The sequence below is a fragment of the Cyanistes caeruleus genome, chromosome 19 (assembly GCF_971803275.1).
Source record: "Cyanistes caeruleus chromosome 19, bCyaCae1.hap1.1, whole genome shotgun sequence".
In the NCBI taxonomy this organism is placed as follows: Eukaryota; Metazoa; Chordata; class Aves; order Passeriformes; family Paridae; genus Cyanistes; species Cyanistes caeruleus.
In genome coordinates this window covers 1,585,377-1,613,336 of record NC_141719.1, presented here as the reverse complement: position 1 = coordinate 1,613,336, position 27,960 = coordinate 1,585,377, and the positions used below count along the sequence as shown (strand labels likewise).

At 49.4% G+C, this 27,960-nt stretch overlaps 1 protein-coding gene across 1 annotated transcript in view; it reads left to right on the top strand.

The window, feature by feature from the left end:
• Positions 1 to 27,960, top strand: part of DNAH9 (dynein axonemal heavy chain 9) — a 146,045-nt gene that overhangs the window by 95,662 nt on the left and 22,423 nt on the right. The window contains exons 58-62 of the mRNA XM_086857114.1: positions 720 to 890; positions 1,863 to 1,985; positions 13,856 to 14,049; positions 17,479 to 17,627; positions 19,657 to 19,784. Coding sequence (XP_086713240.1) covers positions 720 to 890; positions 1,863 to 1,985; positions 13,856 to 14,049; positions 17,479 to 17,627; positions 19,657 to 19,784 — 765 coding nt within the window. The remainder of the gene's footprint in view (positions 1 to 719; positions 891 to 1,862; positions 1,986 to 13,855; positions 14,050 to 17,478; positions 17,628 to 19,656; positions 19,785 to 27,960) is intronic.

Sequence of the window (27,960 nt, the reverse complement as noted above, 5' to 3'; positions counted from 1 at the left end):
GAAGAGGCCACAGATATGATCCAAGAGCTGGAGCCCCTCTGTGGAGCCAGGCTGGGAGAGCTGGAGAAGGGAAAATTCCAGGGAGAGCTTAGAGCCCCTTCCAGGGCCTAAAGGGTCTCCAGGAGAGCTGGAGAGGGACTGGGGACAAGGGATGGAGGGACAGGACACAGGGAATGGCTCCCACTGCCAGAGGGCAGGGCTGGATGGGATATTGGGAAGGAATTCCTGGCTGAGAGGGTGTGGAGGGGCTGGGATGGAATTCCCAGAGCAGCTGTGGCTGCTCTGGATCCCTGGAAGTGTCCAAGGCAAGGCTGGACACTGGGGCTTGGAGCAGCCTGGGACACTGGGAGGTGTCCATGGCAGGGGTGGCACTGGATGGATGGGCTTCTGGTGGGAGTTTTTTCCCATGGAAACCATTCTGGAGTCTGTTTCCTCTGGGAGCTCCACTCTGCTGGCTCCACATTTGCAGAGAACATGGCTGTGGCTGTGTCATCCCAGCTGGACACAGGAACATCTCCTGCAGCCTGGTGTGGGAGTTCCCTGTGCCCTGTCTGTGTCCCAGGGGATGTCACCGCTGCCAGGCTCCGTGTCCCTGAGCAGCAGAGCCACGGGCTGGCTGCTCTCTGGGCGTTCCCTGCCGTGCAGCACCTGAGTTGGCATCGCTGTGACACCCCAGGGGCACCTCCCACTGCCCCTCACCGCCGTGTGTCCCCTGGCAGGCGTTCCACACGGTGTTCCAGAAGGCCATCGAGAGGGCAGCTGCTGCCGAGAGCCTGGCGGGGCGGGTGCTGAGCCTCATGGACAGCATCACCTTCTGCATCTTCCAGTACACGGCCCGGGGGCTCTTCGAGAGGGACAAACTGACCTTCAGCGCCCAGCTCACCTTCCAGGTACCTCCTGTGCCAGGCTGCAGCACCACAGCAGCACAAACAGGGGCTGGATTTTCTTCTCTGCCTCTCTTGAATCACAGGATCATCCAGGCTGGGAAAGCCCTCGCAGACCATTGAGTCCATCCTGATCCCCACCTTGTCCCCAGCCCAGAGCTCTGAGTGCCACCTCCAGGGATTCCATGGACACCTCCAGGGATGGGCACTCCAAACCTCCCTGGGCATTTCCAAGGCCTGAGCTCCCTTTCCATGGGGAAATTCCTGCTGCTGTCCCCCCTGAGCCTCCCCTGGCCCAGCCTGAGGCCGTTCCCTCTCCTCCTGTCCCTGTTCCCTGGCAGCAGAGCCCGACCCCCCCGGCTGTCCCCTCCTGCCAGGGACTTGTGCAGAGCCAGAAGGGCCCCTGAGCTCCTTTTGAGCCCCTTCCCAGCTCCCTCAGCTGCTCCTCACAGGATTTATTCCTGCCAATAACAGCCACAGATGCTGCGTTGGATTTGAATTACACTGACAAAGGTTATTTGAGAGAATAATTCCTGCTTGCAGGACATGCAAAAACTGGCAAAGCAAACTGACCTGGAAGGCCTCTTGCATTGAACCCAACAAAGAGCTTGCTGCTCAGCTGCTGTCCCATGCCCATGGTGTTTCCCATTTGTAATTTTTATTGTCCAGTCTGGCTCTGCTGCCACGGCCTTCTCTCTCTCAGGGTGCTCTCCACCCACCTGGAACTCAGCCTTTGCCACATGGTTTTCCCAGCTTTTTTCCTGTCCTGTTGCCAATCTCCACACTTGTTCCTGGTCCTCTTTTGGGACACTCAGAGCACCTGCCTGGTGTGTCCATCACACCTCTCCAACACAGAGCATTCGGTACATTTTAGCCACAGGTTTTTCAAGCATGTTGATGGAATAATTAATCTGCTGGAGTTTGTTGCTGCCCTGGATCCGGGCTGCTCCAGGATATCTTGTTTGTTTGGAATTACAGATACTTCTGATGAATAAAGAAATCAACCCAGCAGAACTGGATTTCCTGCTCAGATACCCAGCACAGCCTGGAGTCACGAGCCCTGTGGAGTTCCTGTCTGATCACTCCTGGGGAGGAATCAAGGTACCAGATCCATGGGAAATCAGCTCCCCTAATCTCCTCTAAAAACCCTTCAGAGGGTCCTTGTGGCATTTGGTGAACAAAATTCTGCCCATACATGAGGGGCAGCATAACAAGGCCACAGACATGGAGAGTTCTGCAGGTCCACATGGCTCTTCCCTCTGAGATTTAGGCTTCTCCCTGTTAAACCAGACTAATACCCTCAGGGGTTTGTGGCTGGGGTTTGTAAAGGACATGGAGATGCTCCTGTGTTTGGGAAGAAGTGGGAATGTCTGCAGGGATGTGCTGGGGTTGGAGCTGTGACAGCTGCCAGGCCTGCAGGGTAATTCTGCCGTGGAAATGACAGGCCTGGCACCTGCCACGTGCTTGGAGAGAGAGGGAAGGAAGAGCATCCCAAAAACATGAGAATTATCCCATACTTGCTCCTGTCAACAAATGTGCATTGTGCTGGGTTTGGGCCTGATTTAGGAGGGTGGGGTTTGCTTTCTGAAAAGGGCCCAAATATTCTCCACCTTGGGCCTGTCCATTCCCACCTTGCTGGGACTGTGTCTCTTGTCTGACTGTGGTGCTGATCCGTCTCTGGCACCTGTGGCAATGTAAGAATCAGTTTTATTTACAGCATGTTGCCTCTGTGGGACTTGAGGGTTAGTGCTGGTGCTGGGTTGATGGTTGGACGTGGTGATCTTAGAGGCCTTTTCCAACCTTTATGATTCTGCGACTCTGTTTCTCCTGCTGAGCCCAAGGATGCCTTTGCCAGCTGCCTGCAGCTGGTAGATCCTCCAAACAAACACCTGCTGGGCCTGCAGTGAGTTTTCTCTGTGAGTTCCCCCATCCTGTGCTGCCAGTCCCACACCATGTGGCTGGGATGGCCTTTCCTGTTCCCTGTGTGATTCCCCTGGAGATGAGCCCGTCCCACTCCTTTGTGGTTGAGGTGGGAGCTGTGGTGCTCACAAATGCTGCTCTGCCTGGGAAGGTTCCCAGCTGTGCTGCACACCTCAGGTGTCCTCAGCCTGCACCTCCGAGACATCTCCAAGAGTCCCTGCCCAACAATCTGCACTGATTTCATGAATTTCAGGACTTTCTGATAGTGAATTCTGTGTTATCAGATACCAAATCCCCTTCAGATTGTCTTTTGTGATTTGCAGTATTGATTTTACTATAAATCATATGGTTGTTGTCAACTTTTATTAGTGTTTGTGTTGATGTCTGTTGGTTTATTAGCCTTTGAGGTTTTGGCAATTCTAGTTACTTGAGGCATGGGTTTAGAAAATCATATTTTGTCACAGACTGCTATAATTAGGTTAATTAGTCATGGCTTCTACACAGCTTATTAGCAGGCTAAAATCTCCTTTTCTTATATCAAGAAGATTAAATACTATAATAAATTGTTTCTTCAACAAAGCTTGAGCAACGTACATTTCAGATTTATATTTCAAATTCAAAGTGAAATTTAGCATTCTGCTGATTTTTCACAGAACCACTGCAAATGCTCCAGCCCAAAGGGCTCCTTTTGCCAGGGGGTTCTGGCCAAGATAGTGCCAAAAGAAATCAATATTGATATTTGTGGCCCATTCTGAGCCTCCCACTCTGGGCACATTAACTTCCAAGGAAACCTCATTAAATGCTGAGGGCTCTGGGCATGCAAATGGCCTTGTGTGACTGGACTTATTATTTATTGTTGGGGGTTGATTAATAATATATAGAGGCCAATAATCCTTTGCAGTTGTGTGGCTGTTTGCAGCTCGTGGTGCTGGAACATCTCATTTAGGAAAAACTCATTTATGATTTAGCTTTCCAGCTTCTTTCAAGTTCAGCACAAAGTTTCACAGAGCCTTTTGCTGTAACCTGTGTGCCAGGAAAGGTTGGTATTCACCCCTGGATGAAGAAAGCCATGGCCCTGGCCAGAAGGATGTGGTTTGTAGGGAAAGGCTTTTATTGTATCTGCTGATAGACCTAGGAGAAATAGGCACATTTCAGGCTCTTTAAAGCTGAAACAAGAATTGAATTGAAGCTAAAGGCTGAGAAAAGCTGCTCTGAGCTTGGCTTGATTCTGTTCATCAGTCGGATGTGTGGGAGGGAACGGTACCTGTGGAGCCCCTGTGGAGGAGCTTTGCTTGGCCCTGGAGCAGGGGAGGTGTTAGCAAAGGGCACAGCCACTGCCTCAGTGCCAATGAGAGCTGGAAGGGGACAGAATTTCGTCATCTAATTAAAGTTGTGCCTTTGCTGAGTCCCTGCCTTTGGTGCTCAGTGGAATGTTTGGTGCTCAGTGGTCATTTCAGTCCTAAGGCCTCTCATTTGCAGGGGCTTAGCAGTGATCCCTTGAGAAGGAAAAAGTGTTCTTTTTGCTCCTATAATGAGGTTTTCTGTCTCTTTTCAATTTCCTTTATTGCAGCCTGTTGTGCTGTTCTCCCCCTCTGTCTTCCCAGCGTCTGCCTTGAAAGTTTTTATTTCTGTTGGAACTTCTGAAAACATTTTCTGTGTCCATGCACAGCTGGCCATCTGTCCTGGCTGGGCTGGTGGTTTCCTCACCAGTAAATGAGTAAATTCCACACCTTAGAGCACAGTGTGACCACCCTGAGCCTCCCCTGGGCGAGCTGGGCTCTTCTGCAGCTTCACCACCACTGCTGGAGCCGGTGGCTGTGCCCTCGTGCTCCTTCCTGCCAGGTCCATCAAAACCCGCAGCTCAGGGTTGTTCTGCACCCCTGGGACTCCAGTCATGCCAAGTTCTCCCAACTCCAGCTCCTCCACGTGGTGCCTGGCTCCCCGTGGGGCACGTGGCTGTCCCCGTGTCCGGCTGTTCCCAGGCTGGATTCCCAGCTGGGATCTGCATTTCCCTGATTTCCTTTGTGATGTTTCCTGCAGTGCCTCTTCAGTGCCGAATGCAGATGTGGCCCACGGGATAAGCACAGCCAGTTAATGCACAGCAGGAGTACACCTGGCCAGCTTGGATTACTTCTTACCCCAATCATTTCCCTCATCTTTTTCTGAAGAGGAAGAATTTTCATTATGTAGATATGAAAACGCCACTGAAAGGGCATTGTTTAATAAATGCGATGTTGAATAATGAGCTCTAAATACTGAATTCAGCTTTCGAGGAGGAGAACAGCCCTAGACAAAGTCTTATATTAACTCCATATTTATAATTTTGCAGAATGCAGATGATAAGATTGCGTATGTGGCTTATGAGATAAAATACCAAATCGTGTGTTTTGCATTTAAGAAAACTGGAATTTTTTTTTATTTTTTATTTTTTGGACAAAAGAACAAAAATCTCTCTTCCAACTTTCACTCCTTGCACTTTTTAGATGAGGAAAGTTTTCATTCTTCTCCAAGATTGATTGTGACACAATCTGCTGCATACATTGTGCTTTCTGTGCATATGCAATGTCCTTTGATCAGGCTGGTCAGACAGGAAAGGCTCGCAGCTCACAGCTTCCCTTCTACATTCAGAATTATTATTATGCCAGAAAATCATAGTCTTAATTAAATATCTTCCATTAACTCAGTTCTTCAGATGTACAGCCTTTTAGAGCATCTTTGATAGAAAACATTGATTGTGACACTTCAATGGGCATTTATCTGCTCTCATCTAGAAGTTTCCTAAGGACATTCTTCTGTCCTCTGTATCAAGTCTCAGAGAAATATTCCCAATGTCTCACAGAAATGCTACTTGAGAAGGTTTTGCCTTTTTTTTTCCCCCCTTTTTCTTTTCTAACCTGCTGGCTAACGATCTGATGCTTATCTGAAATACGGCAGAGATTGTGATCGCATCAAATATTTAAGGACGCACTTTGTCAGTTTGATTGGAGAGTGGAAATTGAGTTTTTCTGGATGCTCTACAGCCTCTGTCTTTCCCTCTCAGTCCGCCCTGACACAAAGCCTGCTGTCAGCTGAGCATTTGGAATGTAAGAGCCTCTTCACCCTCTGAATGGAAGGAAAGGGAAGCAATAGCTTATCCTGCCCTTGGGTCACACCAACCCCAGGCTGGGGCAGAGGGGCTGGAGAACTGGGAAAGGCCCTGGGGGTGCTGGAGGCAGAGGCTGTGCATGAATCCAGGTGTGCCCAGGTGGGCAAGAGGCCAGTGGCACCTGGGCTGTGGCAGCAGGGCCAGGGCAGTGCCCATCCCATGTGCTGGGGACAGCTCTGGGACACTCAGGGCAGGAAGGACATCGAAGGACTGGAGTCCAGAAAAGGAACTGGGGAAGGGACTGGAGCAGCTGAGGGATCTGGGAAAGGGGCTCAGCCTGGAGAAAAGGAGGCTCAGGGGGAACTTCTGGCTCTGCACAAGTCCCTGCCAGGAGGGGACAGCCGGGGGGTCGGGCTCTGCTGCCAGGGAACAGGGACAGGAAGAGAGGGAGTGGCCATGTGGATGGGGCATTTGAGGACCTGGTGATTTTAGAGGTCCTTTTTAACCTAAACAATTCTCTGATTCAGTGACCAAGGACCTATTGGAGCTCCTCACCGTGTGCCAGAGCCCTCTCCCTGTTTCATCTCCCTGGCTGTGTGGTTCACGAGGAGCTGTGGAGATTGCACACCAGTGCTCAGTACGACTTTGACTGGCAGTGACCTCCGGAACTCTGGGGGGTTCCAGAGCTTCCCCTGGCTTCAGGAAGATGAGATGGCCTTTTGTGGAGGCTCTCATAGTCTGTGTGAGCATCAGTGGACCCCAGTACCCCAACATCAGCCCTGGGGCACCCTGTGTCCTTCACTCAGAGCTGGCCAAGCCTCTGCTGCAGCCTGGGGAGATCTTTGAGTGTTTCATTCCAAGGTGTGGAGCTTGTGGGGACAGGACAGAGGGGAGTGGTAAGAAGGGTCAGACACCTGAAAACACAATGTGAGAAGAGACTGAGGAGAGGGAAAGGGGAAAAGTCATGCCTGAGGACCTCAAGATTGAGAGGCCAGGAGGGTCTGATCTCCAAGAGTGTCCCCTGGAAGGGAAGAAGCAGTTGGCTCCCTGTGTCTGTAAAGAGAAGAAATGTGCAGGAAATATTCCTGGCAGGCAGTGGAAAGTCTCAGGGCAGGGCTGGCACTGAGTGCTGCAGCTTCATCCCCAAGGTTCTTGGAGCCAGGCTGTGACCATGGCTGGGGAGAAGCTCGGGGCTGGTGCCCCAGCTCTGCAAGGAGCAGCCCTGCAGCTCATTCCCTCTCCTGCCTGTTCTTGAGACCAGTCCTGCTCTGGTGCCACCATGAAACCTCAGGTGAGACCATCAGGTGAAGAGCTGGGAGAAGTCTCCTCAGGGGACCAGTCCACATGTCTGTGCCCATTTATCAGGACAGAACCATGGACCTTGAGAGCTTTCCAGCAGGAACAGCTGCTCCAGCTGAATTCTTGCAGACAATGGGACGTATTTTTCAGTTTTGCTGTGTGTTGGCCCATCTGGGATTTATAACAACCAAATCCAGGAAAGTTTTCAGAAATACACAAGTACCACCTTTCAGCTGCCCTCGGGGGACCCCTGCCCAGCTTCTGGGTCTGGCTGTGTGTCCCTGATTTCTGAGAGGCCTCCAAGAGTGAAGAGGAAAGATGGAAAGAATGGCTTGGGAGAACAGCCTGACTTTGCAAGGCCTGTTCTCAAACCCACTTGAACAACCCTTTTAGAAATACAGAGAAAATGTCAACATGAACCCATCTGGGAGACATCTTAAGCAAAATGAGGAAAACACGGTGGGTGGTTGCAAGCAATGAGAATACAAAGATTGTGACTAAGTCTCATTTCTGTTATTGACCTTTCCCATTAAGTGGAGCTGGCTTAGGAACACACTGGGAGGAAGGAGAGGAGTGCTGAAGCCATTGTTCCCTAATTTATGATATTTCACTGGAAATTTTCCGAGGAAAGGTGGTGAGATCCAACCCATCACTCATCAGACTGCTTGTGGTGTCCACCCTGCATGCTGTGATGCCCTGGGACCCTGCAGATAAACAGGGTGGGTTTGTACAGGGATGTGCTGAGGCTCTGCACACCTTCTGTCCCCATTCAAATCTAGGAGAAGCAAGTTTGAAGGGAGACAGGGGCATACAGTGCCTTGAGCTTGTCAATCAGCTTTTGTGAAAGAAATAAGGAGGGTTAAAATAACATTTTTGTGTTGAAAGGTGATTGAAGCTTGGCAAACCCCATCAAATCTTTATTTTCACCTTTGGTAGAGATTTCTCTTATGAGTTAAATTATTCAGGCAGGGCAGCTAAACAGAAAATAACACCTTCAGTGTATGAATAATACAACCCAAAACCTAGGATGGGAGAGATTGTAAATAATCCATCATCTGTTACATTAATTCCTCTAGTTAACAGTAGTATTTAAATGGAGCAATTCATCTGCCTATACGTCTTTTGCCTGAATGATCCAATCTATCAATTGAAGCCAGGTGCGGGTCTGGCTTTGCCATTCTTCCAGGAGCTGTCATTTTCCAGCTGTGAGGATGCTGGTTTTCCTAAAGACTCCTGGGCCAGCTGCAGAAAATGAAAGAAAGGAATTAGGAATGTTTGCTGAAACTTATATAAGCAGTGCCCATGGACAGAGTAAGACCTTTAGAAAGTGCTTGGGACATCACAGAATTGTGGAGTCCTTAAGGTTGGAAAAGATCTTCAAGGTCCTCGAGTCCAGCCTTCTCCTGAATCCCACCATGGTCCCCAAACCCCACCACAAAATTCACCCACAACCCCCTCCAAACCCCTCAAGCCCATGGACAGACACCGAGGACCTCTGTGGATCTCTGCTTAAAAACTGTGTAACTCAATTCATAAATTCCACAGCTCCTTAATTCTGCAAGTGGAATCATGACTAATCATCAGGATTTAATCATCTCACAGATTATTACAACTGGGAGAATATTAAATATCATTTTTTTCCAGTGTTGTCAGGTTGTGTGATTTTTATAGAGAGATGTTTGATGTTCAGTGTGTTCCCTACAGAATGTAACTTTTTAGAACAGAGACACAAGTTGGTTTTTTTTTAAAGAAAAGCAAGATATATAACTAAAAACTGAAAGTAAAAACCAGTTTTTTTAAAACCTGAAACAACAAAAGATAATGATAGCTTTTACAAAACCCCTCAAATTCCTTAATTTTGATTTCCTTCTGTCTTTTAAAATGCAGTCTGGTGGGGAGGTGGGTAACTGGGTTTTAGGACTGTTCTGCCAGCTCTGCCTTTACTGTCTCTTATTTCCACCCTGTTTATGTCAGTACAGGGCACAGCAACGGGGTGATTTTGTCCTGCCTCACCCCAGAGCTGTTCTTTAGCCAGGTGACTCTGAGGAGGGGTGTTTTAAATTATGGAAATATTTTAAAATGCAAAACAGTCTCTTTTTTTTAAAAAAAAAAAAGAAAAAGGATAATTCCTTTTGGAACTGAGGGGAAGAAAACCTGGTGCTCATATATGTGTTGGGGAATTTTAAGGGTTTTCTAACATCTTATGAAGCAGCACCTAAACTTGAGGCCACTTTGAGCAGATGGTTTCCTTAGAACTGTTGCCTTTAGTGATCAGAGAAAGTGTTTCCTCTAATAAATATCCAAAACCTGTGCTGTGTCTGGCACCAGGAGATAACTGGTGTTGTCAGCAGTGACAACAGCCCTTTGGAGCTGTTCTCCTTTCCAAAGACTCCTCTGGATTCTGAGGGTTTCCTCTCCTCTGTGGGTATCCTCCCTGTCCCCACAAAGACCCCCCATTCTCTCAGACCCTTGGCTGTGTGTGGAGATCACTCCCAGGCTCTGTGGTGGCATCCAGGATTCCTGTCCTACAACCAGTGCCTGATCCACGTGGTGTTTCCTGCAGCTGTGGGGAAAGGGATCTGCATCTGGGAACGTGTGAACCACGCAGTGCTGCTGCTGCTGGCTGAGAGGAGCTGTCAGAGAAACCTGAAGTGATAAAGCAGCTTGTCTGTGACTCAGTGAATAAAAAACCACTTTCTCTGAGAAGATGGTGGATCCTCTCCCTGGCATGGTGTGAAGAGCCCTATTTTCCTGAAAAAGTCTCATTTTGAGATAGAAACTGAAGCCCCTCCTCTTTCCAGCCACCAGAGGTGATCACAGTGTGGGCTGCAAAGACAAGAACTCAAGTCCTCCAGCCCTTTGGATCATTTTCTATTTTGACCAATATTTTTTGTCTCTCTCAATTTCCATGACAACTCTAAGTGACAAAAGTACTTTTCATTATGTGGACAAAAATAGACACCCTGCACAGGTTGATGTGCAGTTCCCATCTGCTGCCCCAATGTACCACCCCTGCCTGGGAACAGGGATCTGTTAGTGCTGGCCTAAGTTTCTTGGAAAAATTCACAACAGGGGTATTGAAAAGTAATTAATATTTATTGAAAGATTACTGATTGAGAGAGCTTTCACTCCACTGGCTTTTAAACAGAAGCATCTCCCACTAATGCCATCACTCCTAATAAATGCCGTTTACATTGTTGACTAATGTAAATTTTAGTGTTAATTTATATAATACAGAGTTTTTATTTGCAATTAGAGCTTTCATGATTTGACAGTATGTTGTTCAGGGAGAGGGAGACCATCACTCCTGATTACGTCTGTCATTTACTCAGAAAAAAGCAATTTTTCAGAGTCTCCCTTGTTAACAAAAGCCAAGAGACTTCTCGAAGCAGCAGCAGCCGAAGTTCTGAAGTGATATTTTAAGTAAATCACGTCAAAAGTCAACAGTGAGAAGATGTTTCATATAAGCACTTGCACTGAGAATTCCCTGAATTCAACATTTGCCATTGTATCATGCTCAGCCACGAGAGATGCACTGAATCCATTTATTGCTGCAAGAACCAGGGCTTGGCAGGTCAGAATTTGTGGCATCATTCCTGGGAATTTCAGTTTCTCTGGTGCTCTGGTTTCTGGTTTTTCACAGAAATCAGGATACAGCGCTGAATTTGGAGCAAGTCCTTCTGTCGCTGACATTTCTCCATGTTAGTGCAAATCCACAATTGGAAACAACAGCTGTTGAATCATTCCCTTGCTCACAGTCTCCATGGAATTCTCTGGATCCCTGGGAATTTGGCATTGGATGGTCAGTGGAGAGCTGAGCCCCTCCGTGCTGTGGCACTGTGAGCACTCTGCTCTTCCCCGTGCCTTGGCAGGAGGTGTTGATGGAATGCTGCCTTTGGGCAAGGCTGGGACTGTTGCAGAGGAATTTGTGGTTCCTTCAAGTTCTCCTCTGCCCAGAACTCTGGTTCTGGCCCTCGAGCACACAGCCTGGAGGGAAGGTGGGGGATTGCCCAGCCAGGAGAGGACAGAGCCATCTTCTCCATCTTGGCAGTGTGTAATGAGGAACCACCAGCTTGGGAGGTTCTGCTGGAACACATTTCTTTAAAAATCATCTCTTTTAGTGTAAGGACAGCACAGCCCTACAGCAGGGCCCCCAGAGGGGCTGCGAGCTCACCGTGGAGGGCAGTGTTTGGGTGGGCAGAGCCATGGCCTGATCCCCCTCAGAGGGTTTGTCCAAGCATTGCTTCAGTGAAGCTGTGAGTGGATACACAGCAAAGGTCCTGGGTCATGGCACACTCTGGGAACAGCTCCACAACATCCTTCCCTCTGCCATCCACAGGCATTCAACCTGGCACAGGCTGCCCAGAGAGGCTGTGGCTGCCCCTGGATCCCTGGAAGTGTCAAATGTCAGGCTGGACAGGGCTTGGAGCAACCAGGGATGGAGGAAGGTGTCTCTCTCCATGGCAGGGATTTGAAATGAGATGATCTTTCAGATCCCTTGCAATCCAAACCATTCTGTGATCCTGTAATTCCCTCTGCTAAAAAAGTGAAGATATTTGTTATCAGAAGCCCCCTTTTCTGACATCTTCCTCCCCTCTCTTCCCTCTCTGGGACTAAATTCAGCCTGTTAGGAAGACCAAAGTTTCACACTGCTTTTGTCTTCTCACTGGGAAGCCTTCCAGAGGGAAAGTGAGGTTTTTAAAACAGTTCCATCCTCAGTGTCTTCTGCCTTGTTTGCAACAGCAGCGTATCCCAGGCAATCCCTCACACCTCTGCCAGGCCCTTCTGTGCCTTCCCAAGCCCTGTGCAAGGGTGGATCTTCCCAGTTCTTCTGAACAAGGTGTGGAAACAGCATTTTCCAAAGGGCTTGCTCAGGTGCTTCCCACAGCGAGGCTGTGTGGGGTGGGAGCAGCACTGGTGTGGGGAGCACCTCTGCTCATCAAGAAGCTTCTGCTTGGCTCTCCCTTCTCTTTCTGCAGAAAACAGCTCATTCACTGTCTGTTATCCTTCACTTGTCTTTTCCATTTCATGTTCAGCTGCTCACAGCTCCACATTATGCAAAATGAAGATGTTTGTTTCTGTGAGAATTTTACTCCAATCCAGAAGAACGTTACGAGCTCTGCAATGTGTTCTGCTTCCACTTGTCTGAAAGAGAATTTGGATTCTTCACTTGTCTGCATAACATTTATAGTTGCCACTTTCCAGCGACAAAATCCAACTACATTTTCATTGTAATTTTAATTTATTTAATGCCTTGCTGGGCTGGTTTTTTGGGACATTCTTCAGCTGCCTGTTCCTGCTACAGACTCGTAGCACCAAGAAGTTCATGTGCTTTTGGCAACTAGAAGCCAAATAATTTTGGTTTTTTCCTGATTCTGGGTGGGCTGAATGCTTGAACAGAGACAGCTCCACATCTTTACATTTGCCCTGTGCTTGTGGAGGTTCCTGGCTCCATGGTCACCATGAAATGAATGGGAAGGATCAGTGTAGTGGTGTCACAGAGGGATGTGAATGGGGGAACAGGCATGGAAAACCAACTCTGTATGACCCAGCCCATGGTAAGGGGGTTGGAACAAGGAGATCTTCAAGGTCCCTTCCGACCCAAACCATCCTGTGCTTCTGTTGGAATTAATATTCCAACTGTGAAACCCCTGTAAAAAAGCACTTGGTCAGCATGGCATGTCTGAGTGTTTGTTCAGCACATTTTTTCAGCAGATGCTCTGGGTTTTGCTGCACAATTTTCCCCGTGTCTGTGGAATCAGTAAGATCATGCAGCTCATGGGAATGCCAGCAGCATACTCTCCTATCAGACATGGGCTCCAAACTTCCAGCTCTCATCCAAAACAGTAACTTCTGGGATAACTGGCAGTAGGAAGTTCTTGTCACCTGAGATTTTTCCAAACAGGAGAGGAGAATTTTCCATTTTTGGGGAATGAACAAGGCGTGCTGGTTAATGCCAAAATGTTTCAATTTCTCCTGGACTGTCCCTTCTAAGGAGAATGGACAAAATCTGGTCCTGATGGGTTTTCAGCTCCCTGGTGGAGCAAATCACGAGGAGTCAGTAGAGTTGGAAAAATGTTTCAGTGTTGTGGCCTGAGACCAACCAGCTTCAGCCTGGAGCACACAACAAAATCCTGAGGCAGACGACAGAGACAGGTCTTTGTCTGGTGCTCCAGGAAAGGTTTATTTACTGGAGAGCGTCCAGGGACAAGATGAAATGGGGTAGAGGGTCCAGGGTTATATCTGGGTAAGAAGGGGCGGATCAGAGGGTCAGGGGCCAATGGGAACAGGAGAAAATGATGCAGAGGCTGGGTTAGGGACAGGAACAACCAATGGGAAAACAGGGGAGGAGGACTGCTCCAAACTAGGGCCAATGGGGATTGAGGGAAGGAGAACATTCTAGAGAAGTTACAAATGAGGTGAACAGGGGTTGAGCTGGGGGACATAAACTCAGCAAACCAACAGGAGAACAAACTTAACAATCCATTAAGATATAACTGTGCAGATGTGTGGGAGAGAGGCCTTCTCTCACCCCAACCTCAGGAGTGTTCATTGTTGCTTCCTTTCCAAGACTGAGATTTGGGGATTGTTGTCATAGGCCCCTGGGCCTCCACAGTTCAGAGGCACATAGGATTGTTATTCCTGACTTTCCTTTTAATTTTTCCAGGCTCTCTCATCCATGGAGGAATTCAGAAACCTGGATCGGGATATTGAGGGGTCAGCAAAACGATGGAAGAAGTTTGTTGAGTCTGAGTGTCCTGAGAAGGAGAGGTTCCCCCAGGACTGGAAGAACAAGTCAGCCCTGCAGCGTCTGTGCATCATGAGAGCCCTGCGGCCCGACCGCGTCCCCTGCGCCATCAGGTGGGGCCCAGGGGCAGCTCTGGGGCTGGGCTGTGTGGGGAGCAGGAGGAATTCAGGAATGTGCCTGGATTTGTGAATGGCAGTACATCTCTAGGATGTGAGTTCTGCAGTGTGGTTTCCTGTCAAGGGGTCTTGGATGAACTGTGAGGATGAGGAGGGCTGGCACAGGGTGCCCAGAGCAGCTGGGGCTGCCCCTGGATCCCTGGCAGTGCCCAAGGCCAGGCTGGACATTGGGGCTGGAGCAGCCTGGAACAGGGGAAGGTATCCCTGCCCATAACAGGGAGTTGGAATTGGATGATGTTTAAGGTCTCTTCCAGCCCAAACCACTGTGAGATTCATTGGTCTCTGAACTCTGCAAGGCAGTCAACACATTGGATTTAAGTGGAATATTTTGCTTAGTGGGATCAAAGCTCACTGTCACCAGCAGGGATGGAGCAGTTCAACCAGCACTGGTTGAGGAGCAGGTCTGCCAAGTCAGAAGTGAGCATCCCCATACAGGTGTTACACACCTGCTGCAGTCCGAGTTCAGTAATATCCATTTGAGTTACTGGATCAGTTTTGGCTTCTTCTTAGACACCAGAATAAAGAGTAGAAGTAAAGGAAAGTCTTATAGAGGTTTCTTTTCTTTTACTTTTTTTTTCTGTAAAATGTAAAATTTATGTGCTGCTGGTTTTGAAAGTTGTAGCAGTAAATTATGTAGTGAAGGTAACTGTGCAAGGATAAACTTCCTGAAGTTACGCAAAAGCAACCTCCTTGTTCCAGGACAAACTAAAGGTCTTTCACTCCATGAGGACTTGGTTTTCCCTTCTCTGGCCAATGTTTTGGCATTTCTGTGATGTCTCTCATGCTCCTGTTTCTCCTGTAGTTTACATTCCTGCACCACCTGACGTGCACCCAGCAGGGTGTTCTACTCAGTGTATGAACTACATCTGTTTGTGCTTCAAGGTTCACAGAAAAACACAGACAAGACTGAGTGAAGTCTTCCTGTGGTCACTGTTATTATTATTTTATTAGAATAAATACTATCATTTATCACAGTATTAATACTAATCCATCTGTTTTTAATTTCTTACTCTTATGGCTGGATTCTCCATGTGTCTCTCAGCTGAAAATATTTGTTTTCCTGTTGTTGTTTAGCTTGAGTAAAATAAGCTCTTGAAATTTTAGGTGGGTATTTCATTTATGCAACTGTAATTCATTTCTTACTCACATGGTTCAGAAATAACTGGAACATCAAATTTCAGCACCTTTCCTGTCTCTCTTTTATGATAAATGGAATCCAAGTTCAAAAGCATGGCTGGATATTTTTAGGGTATGGGCACATCAAGCTTTTCTGTTTGCACAGGAGTATTTAAATGGGGTTTTGTATTGTTTTGTTTTGTTTCTTATGTTAAAGTGCAAACAGTAACAGTTCACTGAGCCTCCCCCAGGACTCTGGGGACTCTTACTGAAATACAACCAAGTTATCAATATCTCAGTGTGTCAACATTAAACAGCTCCTGGTGATCATGGACATCACTCCAAACCTTCCCATCTCTCTGGGGGACCTGACCAGTCCATGGGTGCATTTTAGGAGTTTTTAATTTTAATATTCCAGCCCAGCCACAGGTGAACAGGGGGATTTTAGATGCCCTGGAAAATCCCAACCTCATTTCCAGCTGCTGTTCAGAAAGCTGTAAGGCCCTTTGTGTACTACCTCACGTGCACACGCTCCGTGATGATGGCGTAGGAATTCTTTGGGATTTAAGATGATTCAACCTTGTACAGGCCCTGGGACGTTGGGTGTTCCAGCCACTCTTCCTAGCATATCCCTGGGGATGTTTTCCCAGTCTGGTTTATTCCCTGGGCCTAAGGAATTATCAGAAGCCCCTCTTACCCTGACTCACTCCTTAGAGCTTCAGGGCCAGCAGTGCACCAACAACTGTAATTTCCTGAGGAAGGATTTTCTCCTGTAAATATCCATTTCATCCTTCAATCTTATTGAAGAACAGCAAAAGTTTTCTTGTAGCACCTTGTGCTGCTGAGTCCCCAGGGCACTGTTTCAAAGAGCTGAGATTTGAAGTAAAACAAGAGTGTTGTGACCTTGAATCTGATGGACTTGGTTAAATTTTCTGACTTGAGCCTTTCCAGCAGCAATTTAGCAAATCTTGACCCTGAACAGAAAAATTTACTTGAAAGAGGTACCAAAAATGTGGAAAGCTGTTGGTTTGGGGGTTTTTTTTGCAATCCCTTAGGCATTTCTATTCCAACTGCCTTTCACCAGTCCTTGAAGGAGGCTCTCAGCTCTCTTAGAAAGAATTTGGCTGCCTTCAAAAAGCCTGAGTAATCCATCTGAGCTCCAGCAGCATTCCTGGGGTTTGAATATAACATTCCTACCTTTGAATCAGTGTTCAGTGTCTCTCTTTTTGTAAAGCAGTGATGTCAGGAGCTCACCCTGAGGGAATCCAGCCAGAACATTCCCCACACATCCCAGCAGCTGCTGTGGAGCTGAGCCTTTCCCTGTTCACTCCTTTGTATTTTTCCTTGTCACTCTCATGCTAAGGCTCCATACTCCAGCCATTCTTAGAGCTCTTCCCTTTCAGCTTTCCAGATCAAAGCAATTGTGTAAATCATCTGGACTTTCAGTGGATTGCTGCTTCCTCTGCACGGCTGCTTGGATTGCAAAACACGCAGCAGGCTCTTGTATCTTGTACCTCAACTTATTTCTTTTCTCCTGAGATTCCTGAGTCAGAATCAAGCCAATGCTTGTATTGTTCTTCTGAATGCACCCTTGGGCTGGCAGCTCCCACTGCTCTCCCTTCCCATTTCCCTTTGTTTGTCAGGACTGCTGATTCCTGTGGCATCCCACCCCAGGACAGAGTGCCAGGCATTGCTCCTGAGGAGCTCCTGGAAGCCCAGCCTACAGATCCTCTCCACAATTATTTCATGCTCATTTTCCTAATTTTTTGTTTTTAAATAATTTAAATCATTAAAATGAAAATGAATTGCAGGACAAGTCATATGAGGAGAGGCTGAGGGAGCTGGAAAGGGGCTCAGGCTGGAGAAAAGGAGCTCAGGGGGAACTTCTGGCTCTGCACAAGTCCCTGGCAGGAGGGGACAGCCGGGGGGGTCGGGCTCTGCTGCCAGGGAACAGGGTCAGGACCAGAGGGAACGGCCTCAAGTTGCACCAGGAGAGGTTTAAATTGAATATGAGGGAAAACTTCTCCAGTTGAAGGGTTATCAAACCTGGCATCATCCCTGGAAGTGCTCAGAGGACCTGTGGGTGGGACACTTGAGGACGTGGTGGTGTTTGATAATGGCCAGACTCGATAACCTTGGGAGTCTTCTCAAACCTTAACAATTCTGAGATTCCATCAGCATTAACTGATTATTTCCAGGGGAATCTGCATCTTCTGAACAAACTGGCAAAAGTTGTTTTCTCTCTGGCAGAGATTTTGTAGAAGAAAAGCTGGGCAGCAAATACGTGGTGGGGAGACCCCTGGATTTTGCAATGACCTTTGAGGAATCAGGGCCTGCAACCCCGATGTTTTTTATCCTGTCCCCAGGAGTGGACCCACTGAAGGATGTGGAGAAACATGGTAAATAAATCCTGTCTCTAGGCACAGCACAGCATTGCTATTTATCTGCTGCATTATTATCTTAGCACAACATGCCTCTTTTGTTTGGGTTTTTTCTTTCCTCATCTCTTTGTAGATAATGAAGTAATATGTTAAAAATAGATAATTGCGAGAGGATGCAATGGGATTTTGGTTTGGTTTTATTGTTTTTTCTTAAAGTCTTTTGGATTTTCATCTGAAGTTTGAATCAAACTTGTCTCTTTCCTGCACTGTCTGGATTCCCAGTGTGGTTCACACTGCAGTGATCTCCGAGCTGGGTTTGTGCACAACCTGTAATTTACGTCAGAGATACCTCACATGCTGTCAGATGCTTGTTGCCAAGAAAGGTTGAACCAGAGGACCCTTGAGGTCCCTTCCAACCTGCTCTTCTATGATTTTATGATAACTGAAAATAAGCAACAGCTCCCTGTAACAGATTGCTGCTTTGTGGCAAAGTTTCCAGGTTTCCTTCCCCTCCTTCCTGAGCTGATTTCCATGTGGATGGAGCTGTCAGCTGGCTCCAAAGCCACAGGGCTTTCTATGAGATGCCTCCCTTGAGAAGGTACTGATGGCCTTGTGCACCAATGGCTGCAGCCACTGCTGTGCTCCAGAGCTGCCCTTGTGCAGAATTTTCTCTGGGTCTTGGCTCCACTGTGGAAAAATCCTCATTTTCAGCCTGAACGTCCCTCTGGAGCAGAGGAGTGTGATGCCTCTGGGGTTGGACAGGACAAAACATCATCCAGGCAGGCACAGACCAGGCCAGGAGAACAATGACTTGTGCATTCTTTTTCCTTTCCACAGTGCACCCAAAATCATGTTTGAGTGAGCCTTTACCAGCATTGCCAGGAGCAGCTGTCAGAGCTGTTAAACTTGGTGCAGCCTCAGCCACAGGCAGCTCATTCTGGGCAATTCTTGGGCTTAGCTTTGCATTTCAGGCTCTTTCTGCCCCCAAACCAGGTGTCATTACTGGAAATCGAAGGGACACCCCCAAAGGAAGCTCCTGTGATGTCCCTGGCTTCCCTTTGGAGCCACGTTGGTGATCCTGTCTCTCCCTGTTATTTTCCTGTGTGAGAAATGAAGCACTAAAATCAAACCATGAGTGGTTTAATTGGAATTGTAAAGCTGAGCGTAGCTGAGCACCTGGGGTTAGCCAGCCAGAAGAGTTACAGCAAGAAAAAGCAGAAAGAGAAGTAGTGAAATAAACTCATTGCCACAGAGCAGCTGCACTGGCCTTCCAGCTGCCTTGCTGGGCCTGGCTTTGGTTGTTTTTGATATTTTCTCTGTCCTTCATTTAGTTTTATTAAAGTGCAGGGTAATTCCTGTGAATGGAAATCAGCTTCTTGCAGATGCTGCCCACCCATGGGACCTTTCCTTGGTGTCACAGGGAGAGCCCTGCAGCAAACTTGCCAGCACTGCAGAGGGCTCTCAGTGAGCCTGGAAACACTGGGATCTGTCTGGATCTGAAACCACCCCTTCCCATGGGCTTTGCTGACTCCACTGGGGCCTTCCCATGGGAAGGCAGCTCCAGTGGTGCTCCATGAGGAGCCTGGAGCAGTCACTGCTCTCCAGTGCACCTGGGAGGCCTTGCTTGAGGAAGCTGGCAGGGATTTCATCCCAGCTGCCCTCTCCAAACCCTGCTGCTGCTCCCCCTCTGCACTGCAGGGGCTTCTCCCCACCCACTGTGGGTGTTCAAAGCCTGGTTAATCAGCAGGAAAAGGTTTTCATTTCTTATCACTGAACAATGTGTTTTTACACCAGGTTGCAGGGGAATAATGTTCTTTAAACAAGAAGTGCTTCATAATGAGGTACCTTTGTGTGGATGCTGCACTGTAATTAAAAGAGTTTGGGAGAAGCTGCTGCTCTTTGAGCACTTGGGCAAGGAGTGGGTGAGAGCCAAGAGAATGAGAGCAGGGAAGAGATGTCAGGAGTGTAGGTCCTGTGTGAGGTTTGGTCTGGCTGTGCTGGGGCCCAGCCCTGCCAAGGTGCTGAAGTCACTCCTTGTTTCCCCCAGGGAAGAAGCTGGGCTACACCTTTAACCACAGGAACCTGCACAACGTTTCCCTTGGGCAAGGCCAGGAGGTGGTGGCTGAAGGAGCCCTGGATGTGGCTGCACAGGAGGGTCACTGGGTCATCCTTCAGGTACGGGGTCATTGGCTGTGCTGCCCTTCTCCCAGCCTGGTGTCCCCTCCATGGGGACAGGCTGCCACACCTGCCAGGGGACATGGACACGCTGTCACCCCTGTCACCAGGCTGTGCCAGTGTGGGGTCAATCCAACAGAATTCACACAATCACCAGGTTGGAAGAGACCTCCAAGATCATTGAGTCCAACCCAGCCCTAACACCTCAACCAGACCACGGCACCGAGTGCCACGTCCAGGCTCTTTATAAACACATGCAGGGATGGTTTCTCCTCCTGGAGCTGTCTGTGGGGTGTGCACATGCAGGAACCTCCGAGGGGAGGTTGTTCTGCACTTCCTGTGCCTTTATTTGCTCCATGAATGAAAGAGGAGCTCTGTTCTGAGAGCCCCTGGATTCATTCTCTGCCCAAACTCCCCCTGCACCTCAAAGAGCACGGAGGGGCCCCTCAGGGAGGGAACTGTGCAGTGGGGCTGACTCCTCTGACATCCCAAACCAGGGAAATGCTGCCAGCTCTGCTCTCATCACAGCCCCACAGAATGCCTCAGAGCCTGCTGGGGTGTGGAAGGAGCTTTGTCTCTGTCAAGTGTTCTCTGGAGCCACTCATTTAGTGAGGGTTTGGGTTTGCTGATGTGCACTCGCTGATGTCAGCTCTCATTACAGGTTTTGGGAACCCCTCTGATTTCCTTGATACAGATTATATAAACTTTTATTATCACTGAATTGTTTGCATAAAATTAGATTAAGGCAAAGCTCTGAGTCCTGATCTGAGCCCTCAGGCCTGGTTATGAATTGAAATTAAATATCCCTGATATTTTGATCTTAATTTTTGATTTTTTTTTTTTTTTCTCCAAGCTGCCTCTGAGGTAAACAATGCTGAGCTTCTCCAGAGCTTTTAATATACAGAGGGCTGCAGTCCTGGCATCTGCCTTTGAGGTGGTGCAGAAGGAAATATGCAGCTTTTTGAGCCATTCAGTAATGCAGAGTGAAAAGTTATTTTCTCCAATGCTGGTGTGCTGCTGTAAAGGATCTGTCAGCAGTGTCAGACTCCATGTGCTGTTTCAGTGCTAACAGACAAGCACTGGGGGCCTGAAGGGTTTTTATTACATCCATTCCCATCTTCTCTGATGGGCAGAGCAATCAGTAAGAGGTTAGACAGACACTGAAGGCTAAATCAGAAGAAATCCTCCCTGGGAGGGTGGGCAGGCCCTGGCACAGGGTGCCCAGAGCAGTTGTGGCTGCCCCTGGATCCCTGGCAGTGCCCAAGGCCAGGCTGGACATTGGGGCTGGAGCAGCCTTGGACAAGGGAAGGTGTCCCCATGGCTCTGGGTGGGATGGGATTTAAGGTCCCTCCCAACCCAAACCATTCCAGGATTTGTTGATTCTGTCATTAAATGAGAAGAGCTGCAGAAGTCAGATTTCTGTAAAAGGACAGTGTTGGTGGCTGGGCTGGCTGGGTCTCCAGGTGTGGCTCTCTCTGGTCAGGCTCTCCCTGAGCTTAGAGAGGAGCTGGATCCAGCTGGGTTAGGTCAGGCTGCTCTGCTGCGTGGGGCAGGCTCAGCAGTGCCCCAGTGGCCCTGGGGACAGGTTTGTGCTGAGGGTCTCTCAGACATCTGGGATTGCCTCTGGCGTGGTCCCAGAGCTGCTGACACTTCATCCATGCAGATATCCCAGCTCCGTGCTGAGTTTGGAGAAACGGGATGTGGGCAAGAGTGGCTCAACACATCTCTCAGAGCTCTTCAAATGGGATTGCTTTTGCTTGGAATCCCAGGCTCAGCAATCAGCAGCGAGGGCCCCACGGGAGCTGGAGGTGCCCTGGTGGCACTTGGCTCTCTGGGCAGGTCCTGCAGGGTGTGGGGCAGGCAGCTCCAGCCCCAGCCTTCAGTGGAGTGACAGCGAAGCAAAGGGACAGCACTGGCACCCAGGCTGGCCAGGCTGCTCAGCTCCACACCTGCCTCTGCACCTCACCTGGTGCCCCCAGCTCCTCCCGGGGGCTGGAGCAACATGGAACACGAGGAAGAGGGAGAGCAGGGCCTAAAGTGTGTCCCTGCATTAACAGACAGGAACTCCTGGTCTAACAAAACTCCTACAGGGTCAGCAGACTGCCATGACAGCACCCTCTGGACAGCCCAGGGTCTGGAAGGTTGGACAAAGAACCTTCTCTAGCCTGAAAATCTGACCTTTGGCAAAATCAGCACCCAGACTTATCCCACATTGAGGAGGGGTCTCACAGAGGATTCTGCCATCACAGCCAGGGGTGGGTCAGAGCAATATTTGCCATATGGTTTATCTGGCAAGATCTTTCCTGAGAGGTTTTGGTGACAAATGCCTCACAAACAGTTCCAGGAGTGTTTGTACAAGATCTGGAATGACACAGATGACTCAATTTACAAAAGTGTCACAGGATTTGTGGATCATTGCATTAATAATAAAAGAGAGGACAGAACAGCTCTCAGGGTAATTTTACCCAGATTAATTAAACTCATTATGTGAAGGCTGTATCCCACCCACGGCACTGGTTATACCCAGGCTTCCCATTTGGTTTTGAGCAGACAAAAAACAACTGTTAGCTTTGCTTCTGTATTTTGCCATCCCCTGACCAACAGCTCAGCTCACGTGGAGCTCACACACACGTTCTCCAGGACAAACACTTGAGGGGATGATCTGGGTGGTTTTTACACGTGAAAAATTACTCATGTGTAATTCACACATGTAAATTTTACACATGCAAAATTACTCATCGCTGCTCCTTGATTGGGACCAGACATAATGAGAATCACATACTTTGGGCACTGAGGAGTTGGGGAATTAGGTTTGTGGGAGCTAGAGGAGGTTTTTATTGGGTTACAGGAGCAGGATCACTGCTCTGCTGGGAAGGGCTGTCCTAGGGCCACCTCCTCTCAGTCCTGTTGCCTTCTGACACTGCAGGAGGCAAAATAAAGACAGAAGCATCCATGTCTGGCCTGGGAAAAGTTTCTCAGCTCACTCTGAAATGGAGATTTTCATAAATGACCCGTTTTATGAGAACAGCAGGAAGCCCCCCAGTCCTTCATTTCCTTGGGAAGATAATCCCCTGGCAGAGCCTGGCCAGCAGCTCCCTGCCCCTTTAGCACCAGAGTTTTTCCTGGCTGGTGGCTGGTGCTGAGCTCTGGTGCAGGGTGGTGACAGATGAGGAGAGAGTGAAGCCCACAGCTGAAATTATTCCCTACAAATACAAATGGTCCAACTGCAAAACAGGAGCCCCTGAGGCAAAAGTGCAGCTCTTTAAAGGAGGCTTTGTTACCTGAGGGCTGCAGGAGCAGCCCAGCTCAAGCCCAGCAGCTGCTCTGTTCCTCCAGTTGGCACTGAAGAGCTGAGCTTGATCTCTGAGCTCCACAAAAACCCATTTGATAGCAGGTTCAGGTGTCCTTAGCAACAGCTCAGAGGTTTGGAGGGCTTTGAAGCAGGGGTAGGAATCCACTGGGAAGTGCAGGGAGTTCCTGATGGCTCTGGGGGACAGGAACAGCTGGGCCCCACAGCTGGAGAGGCTCTGGTGAGGTTCTGTGCAGTGCTGGGATTGCTCAGCCACGAGAGGAGATTATTCCATGGCCCTGGATGGTGAGGAGTAAAGACCAGACTCTCCCTGATGTCTGGTGACAGAGCAAGGAGCAATGGGAACAACGTGAAATTCAGGAAATTACATTTAAATGTAAATACAATCTTTTTTTTTTCAGTGTGAATGGCCAGCTTCCTGTAGAGTTTGTGGTGTTTTCATCCTTGGACACATCCAAAAGGCACCTGGGCATGTTCCTGGGCCGCTGCACTGCCTGAGCCTGCTTTGAGCTGGGGGAGGCCAGAGGTGTCTCCAGCCTCAGTGGCTCTGTGACCTCTGCTTCCCCATGCCCAGTTACCCACGGGTGTGTTCCTCTGATGCCTGCAGCGTCCTCTGTGCAGGGAGGAAGGAGCTTTGCACTAAGCTATGAGTTAGCACAAGCTGTGCCTGCCCTGCTCCCCTCCCAGGAGCCTTTTGCTGATCCAGTGGCCAGCACGGTCACCAAATGGGCTTGATCAGCTTAATAGCAAATCACAGCGAAATTTGTTTGTGTTTGTTCAAATGCATGTTTGAATGCACTGATGTAGGGAAGGGTTCAGACATTAGATATTCCCAATTTAATTGTAGTCTTCATCCATTAGCCAAAATGTCACTTCCCTCTCTTTGTGATCAAGTTAATTTAATTCTTGAGCATCTTTCCATTTTTCTGGGTTGCTGCTTCACTGAGTCAGGTTCGTGTATTAAATTGAATAACAGTGAGCTTCTGGAGCAAAACTGTGTGAGATTCATCATTGTATCATAAATCACAGAACCCCAGGATGGCTGGGATGGGAAGGACCTCAGGAGATCACCTGGCCCAACCCCTCTGCTCCAGCAGGGTCACCTGGAGCACAGGTCCAGAGGGGCACCAGGATGATCAGAGGGATGGGACAGCTCTGCTCTGAAGAAAGGCTGGGAGAATTGGGGTTGTTCAGCCTGAGGATTGCTCTGAAGTGACCTCACTGTGGCCTTCCAGTGCCTGAAGGCGCTCTGAGAGAGCTGGAGAGGGACTTTGGACAAGGGATGGAGTGACAGGACACAGGGAATGACTTCCCACTGACAGAGATTAGGTTTAGATGGGGTTTTGGGAAAGAATTCCTTCATGTGAGGGTGGGGAGGGCTGGCACAGGGTGCCCAGAGCAGCTGTGGCTGCCCCTGGATCCCTGGCAGTGCCCAAGGCCAGGCTGGACATTGGGGCTGGAGCACCTGGGCCAGGGGAAGGTGTCCCTGCCCATGACAAGGAGTTGGAATTGGATGAGCTTTCAGGTCCCTTCTAACCCAGACCTTTCTGTGGTTCTGTGATGTGTGACACCACGTCCCAGGCCAGGCTGGTTCCATCCCCACCCCATGACCTGGGAACAGCAGAGCCCTTCCCTGTCCCTTGGGGTCCCCCAGCAGCAGGCAGTGAGCATGGGCAGTGCTGGGCTCTGCTGTGCAGCCTGGCTGGCACAGCCGTGGAAAAACTGGGAATATTTTCCACGGGATCTCACCAGAGAGTGAGGCTTTGTACAGACACCCAGCTCTCCTTGTTCCAGGAGGTTTCTGAGGGGGCCTGAAGGAGAGGGGCACTTTCAGACAGGGGCAGGGTCCCCAGTGGCTGCAGCACAGGGAGGGGAGCGTGTGCTGCTTCATGGACGTGCGGTGCTATTTCTGATGGTTACCAGGACAACGCTCACTGTGATATATGTTCTGCCTTCTACAAACACAGAGGGGCTTGGGAGTGAGCTCCCATGGAAAAGCCCCTGGTGCTCCCATCTTCCTGACCCTGCACCCCAGCCCTGCCCTTCCCACACCCCCTCAGCCTGCAGCACCTGCCCAGGGTGGGGAAATGGCACAGGGGATGGGCAGAGTGCAGGGGATGGTCAGAGTGCAGGGTCAGTGTGCAGGGTCAGTGTGCAGGGTCAGTGGGGATGGTCAGTGTGCAGGGTCAGTGTGCAGGGTCAGTGTGGATGGTCAGTGTGCAGGGTCAGTGTGCAGGGTCAGTGTGCAGGGTCAGTGTGGATGGTCAGAGTGCAGGGTCAGTGTGCAGGGTCAGTGTGCAGGGTCAGTGTGCAGGGTCAGTGGGGATGGTCAGAGTGCAGGGTCAGTGTGCAGGGTCAGTGTGCAGGGTCAGTGGGGATGGTCAGTGTGCAGGGTCAGTGTGCAGGGTCAGTGTGCAGGGTCAGTGGGGATGGTCAGTGTGGATGGTCAGTGTGGATGGTCAGAGTGCAGGGTCAGTGTGCAGGGTCAGTGTGCAGGGTCAGTGGGGATGGTCAGTGTGCAGGGTCAGAGTGCAGGGTCAGAGTGCAGGGTCAGTGTGCAGGGTCAATGTGCAGGGTCAGTGTGCAGGGTCAGGGTGGATGGTCAGTGTGCAGGGTCAGTGGGGATGGTCAGTGTGCAGGGTCAGTGTGCAGGGTCAGTGGGGATGGTCAGTGTGCAGGGTCAGTGTGCAGGGTCAGAGTGCAGGGTCAGAGTGCAGGGTCAGTGTGGATGGTCAATGTGCAGGGTCAGTGGGGATGGTCAGTGTGCAGGGTCAGTGTGCAGGGTCAGTGTGCAGGGTCAGTGGGGATGGTCAGAGTGCAGGGTCAGTGTGCAGGGTCAGTGGGGATGGTCAGAGTGCAGGGTCAGTGTGCAGGGTCAGAGTGCAGGGTCAGTGTGGATGGTCAGAGTGCAGGGTCAGTGTGCAGGGTCAGTGTGGATGGTCAGAGTGCAGGGTCAGAGTGCAGGGTCAGTGGGGATGGTCAGTGTGCAGGGTCAGTGTGGATGGTCAGTGTGCAGGGTCAGTGTGCAGGGTCAGGGTGCAGGGTGTGTTTCACACTGCCCACATTGGCTCATTATTGAAAACTGACACATCTCAATTACTCTGACCACTTGCTCTCATTAGATGTGTTCTCTCTGGTTTTGTTACCTGACTGCTGAGAATTAATTTGCAAAGTTTCTTTCCAACCTCTGAATCCCTTCTGCAGCACCTCTGTCTGGCCTGGGCAGATATATTCATTTGAATTATGAATTCTTAGTACCAGCCCATGTTTGGCTTCATCTATTCCTCTTTTTCATCCCTTCTATCACAAAAGAACAGGATATAAATGCACTCAATTATCACTGGGCTGGAAATATTCCCTAAGTTGGCTGTTAGCAGGCAGTGATACCCACAAATAATGATCACTGGTGTCATGTCAACACAAGCAAAAGCAATTATTTTTGAGCCATCTAAAACCACAAAAGCAGAAGTGGGAAGAAACTACCAATTAGAGGTGAAAACACTTACGGTCACATATGCAGACTATGATTAAACTCATACTTAATGCACGATTTTTCTTTTGATATTTTGTTGAGTTCTTCTCCTGTTTTATTAAATCCCTGTGGTGTTGGCACCACTTTGGTTGCAGGTTTCAGTCCACTCCTACCTGATTGTTTGTAAAATGAGTTGGTTGTCTGGACCCTGGGGACGATCTGATCTCCTGAAATCCTGAGGGCATCAGGCCAGCAGTGGTACAGCAGCACTCAGGTGTAATTGCATTTTGTCTGCTGCTCCTCACAGTCTTTGTTTGTGAGAAAACAACCCCAGAACAATCCCTTTGCCCAGGCATCTCCTCTCATCTCCCTCCACACCCCAAACTCCATCTCATCCAATGCAATGTGAGCACAACCCTAAATCATTTCAGGTGAGGAGCTGGAATTTCTGCAGTTCTAAATAAAAAATATTGTTGCCAGCCATGTCAATCAGATTTGGGCCAGCAGAACTGGAGGCAGCAAAGTGTCTGTGGCTTCCCCAAGCACCAATTCTCTTGACTCACACCCCTCAGTCTCTCTTGAGTGCTGACCCAGCCCTCCAGCAGCTTCAAATCCTGGTAACAGTGACAGCCACCACTCTGTCCTAGCCTAAAGCACCTCAGCTTTTCCTTTCCACAAAGTTCATCCTCTTCTCCAGGCCCAGCTGGGATCTGCCCATGCCTGGCTCAGCTGGCACCTCACAAGAAGCACCTGAGCCCTCCAGCAGAGAAGGCAGCAGAGGTTTCTGTGTTTCCCTGGGGGAGCTCCCTGTGAGGCAGCAGTGCCTGGACAGCCCAGGGCACAGCTCCTGCCTGGCACAGGCACATCCACAGCCTCAGGGAAGGGGCACAAACCATGCAGGGATGTTGGAACGGGCCAGTAATGGAATCCCCATCCCTGGAAGTGTCCAACACCCATGTGGCTGTGGCACCTGGGGACGTGGGTGAGTGGTGAGCCTGCTGCTGGGGTGGTGGCTGGATTTGGTGAGTTTAAAGCTTTTTTCCCAGTATTAAGGATTCTGTATTCCTCTCTGTGACTTCCAGCTCAGCTCCACTCTGTGATTCTCTCAACTCCCCTAACACCCTGAAGCAGTAAATTGGCAGCTGAGTTCTGTGTCACATGAAAATGCACTTCCACTTTTCCTGCAGCCTGCTCTGTTCAGCCCTGCCAGCCTCTGCTCTCTCCAAATGGCCAAACCCCTGGTGATGGAGTGTCTACTTCTGTGGGAGTTAAATCCTTTTGGATTTAAGAGGAGTGGGAGCTGGGTGCTGTTTACAAAATGAAGTCCCACCGAGGATTTATGGAGTGGCAAAATAACATTTGCAGCTTTATTCTCTGTTCCTCTGCTGGTGCTT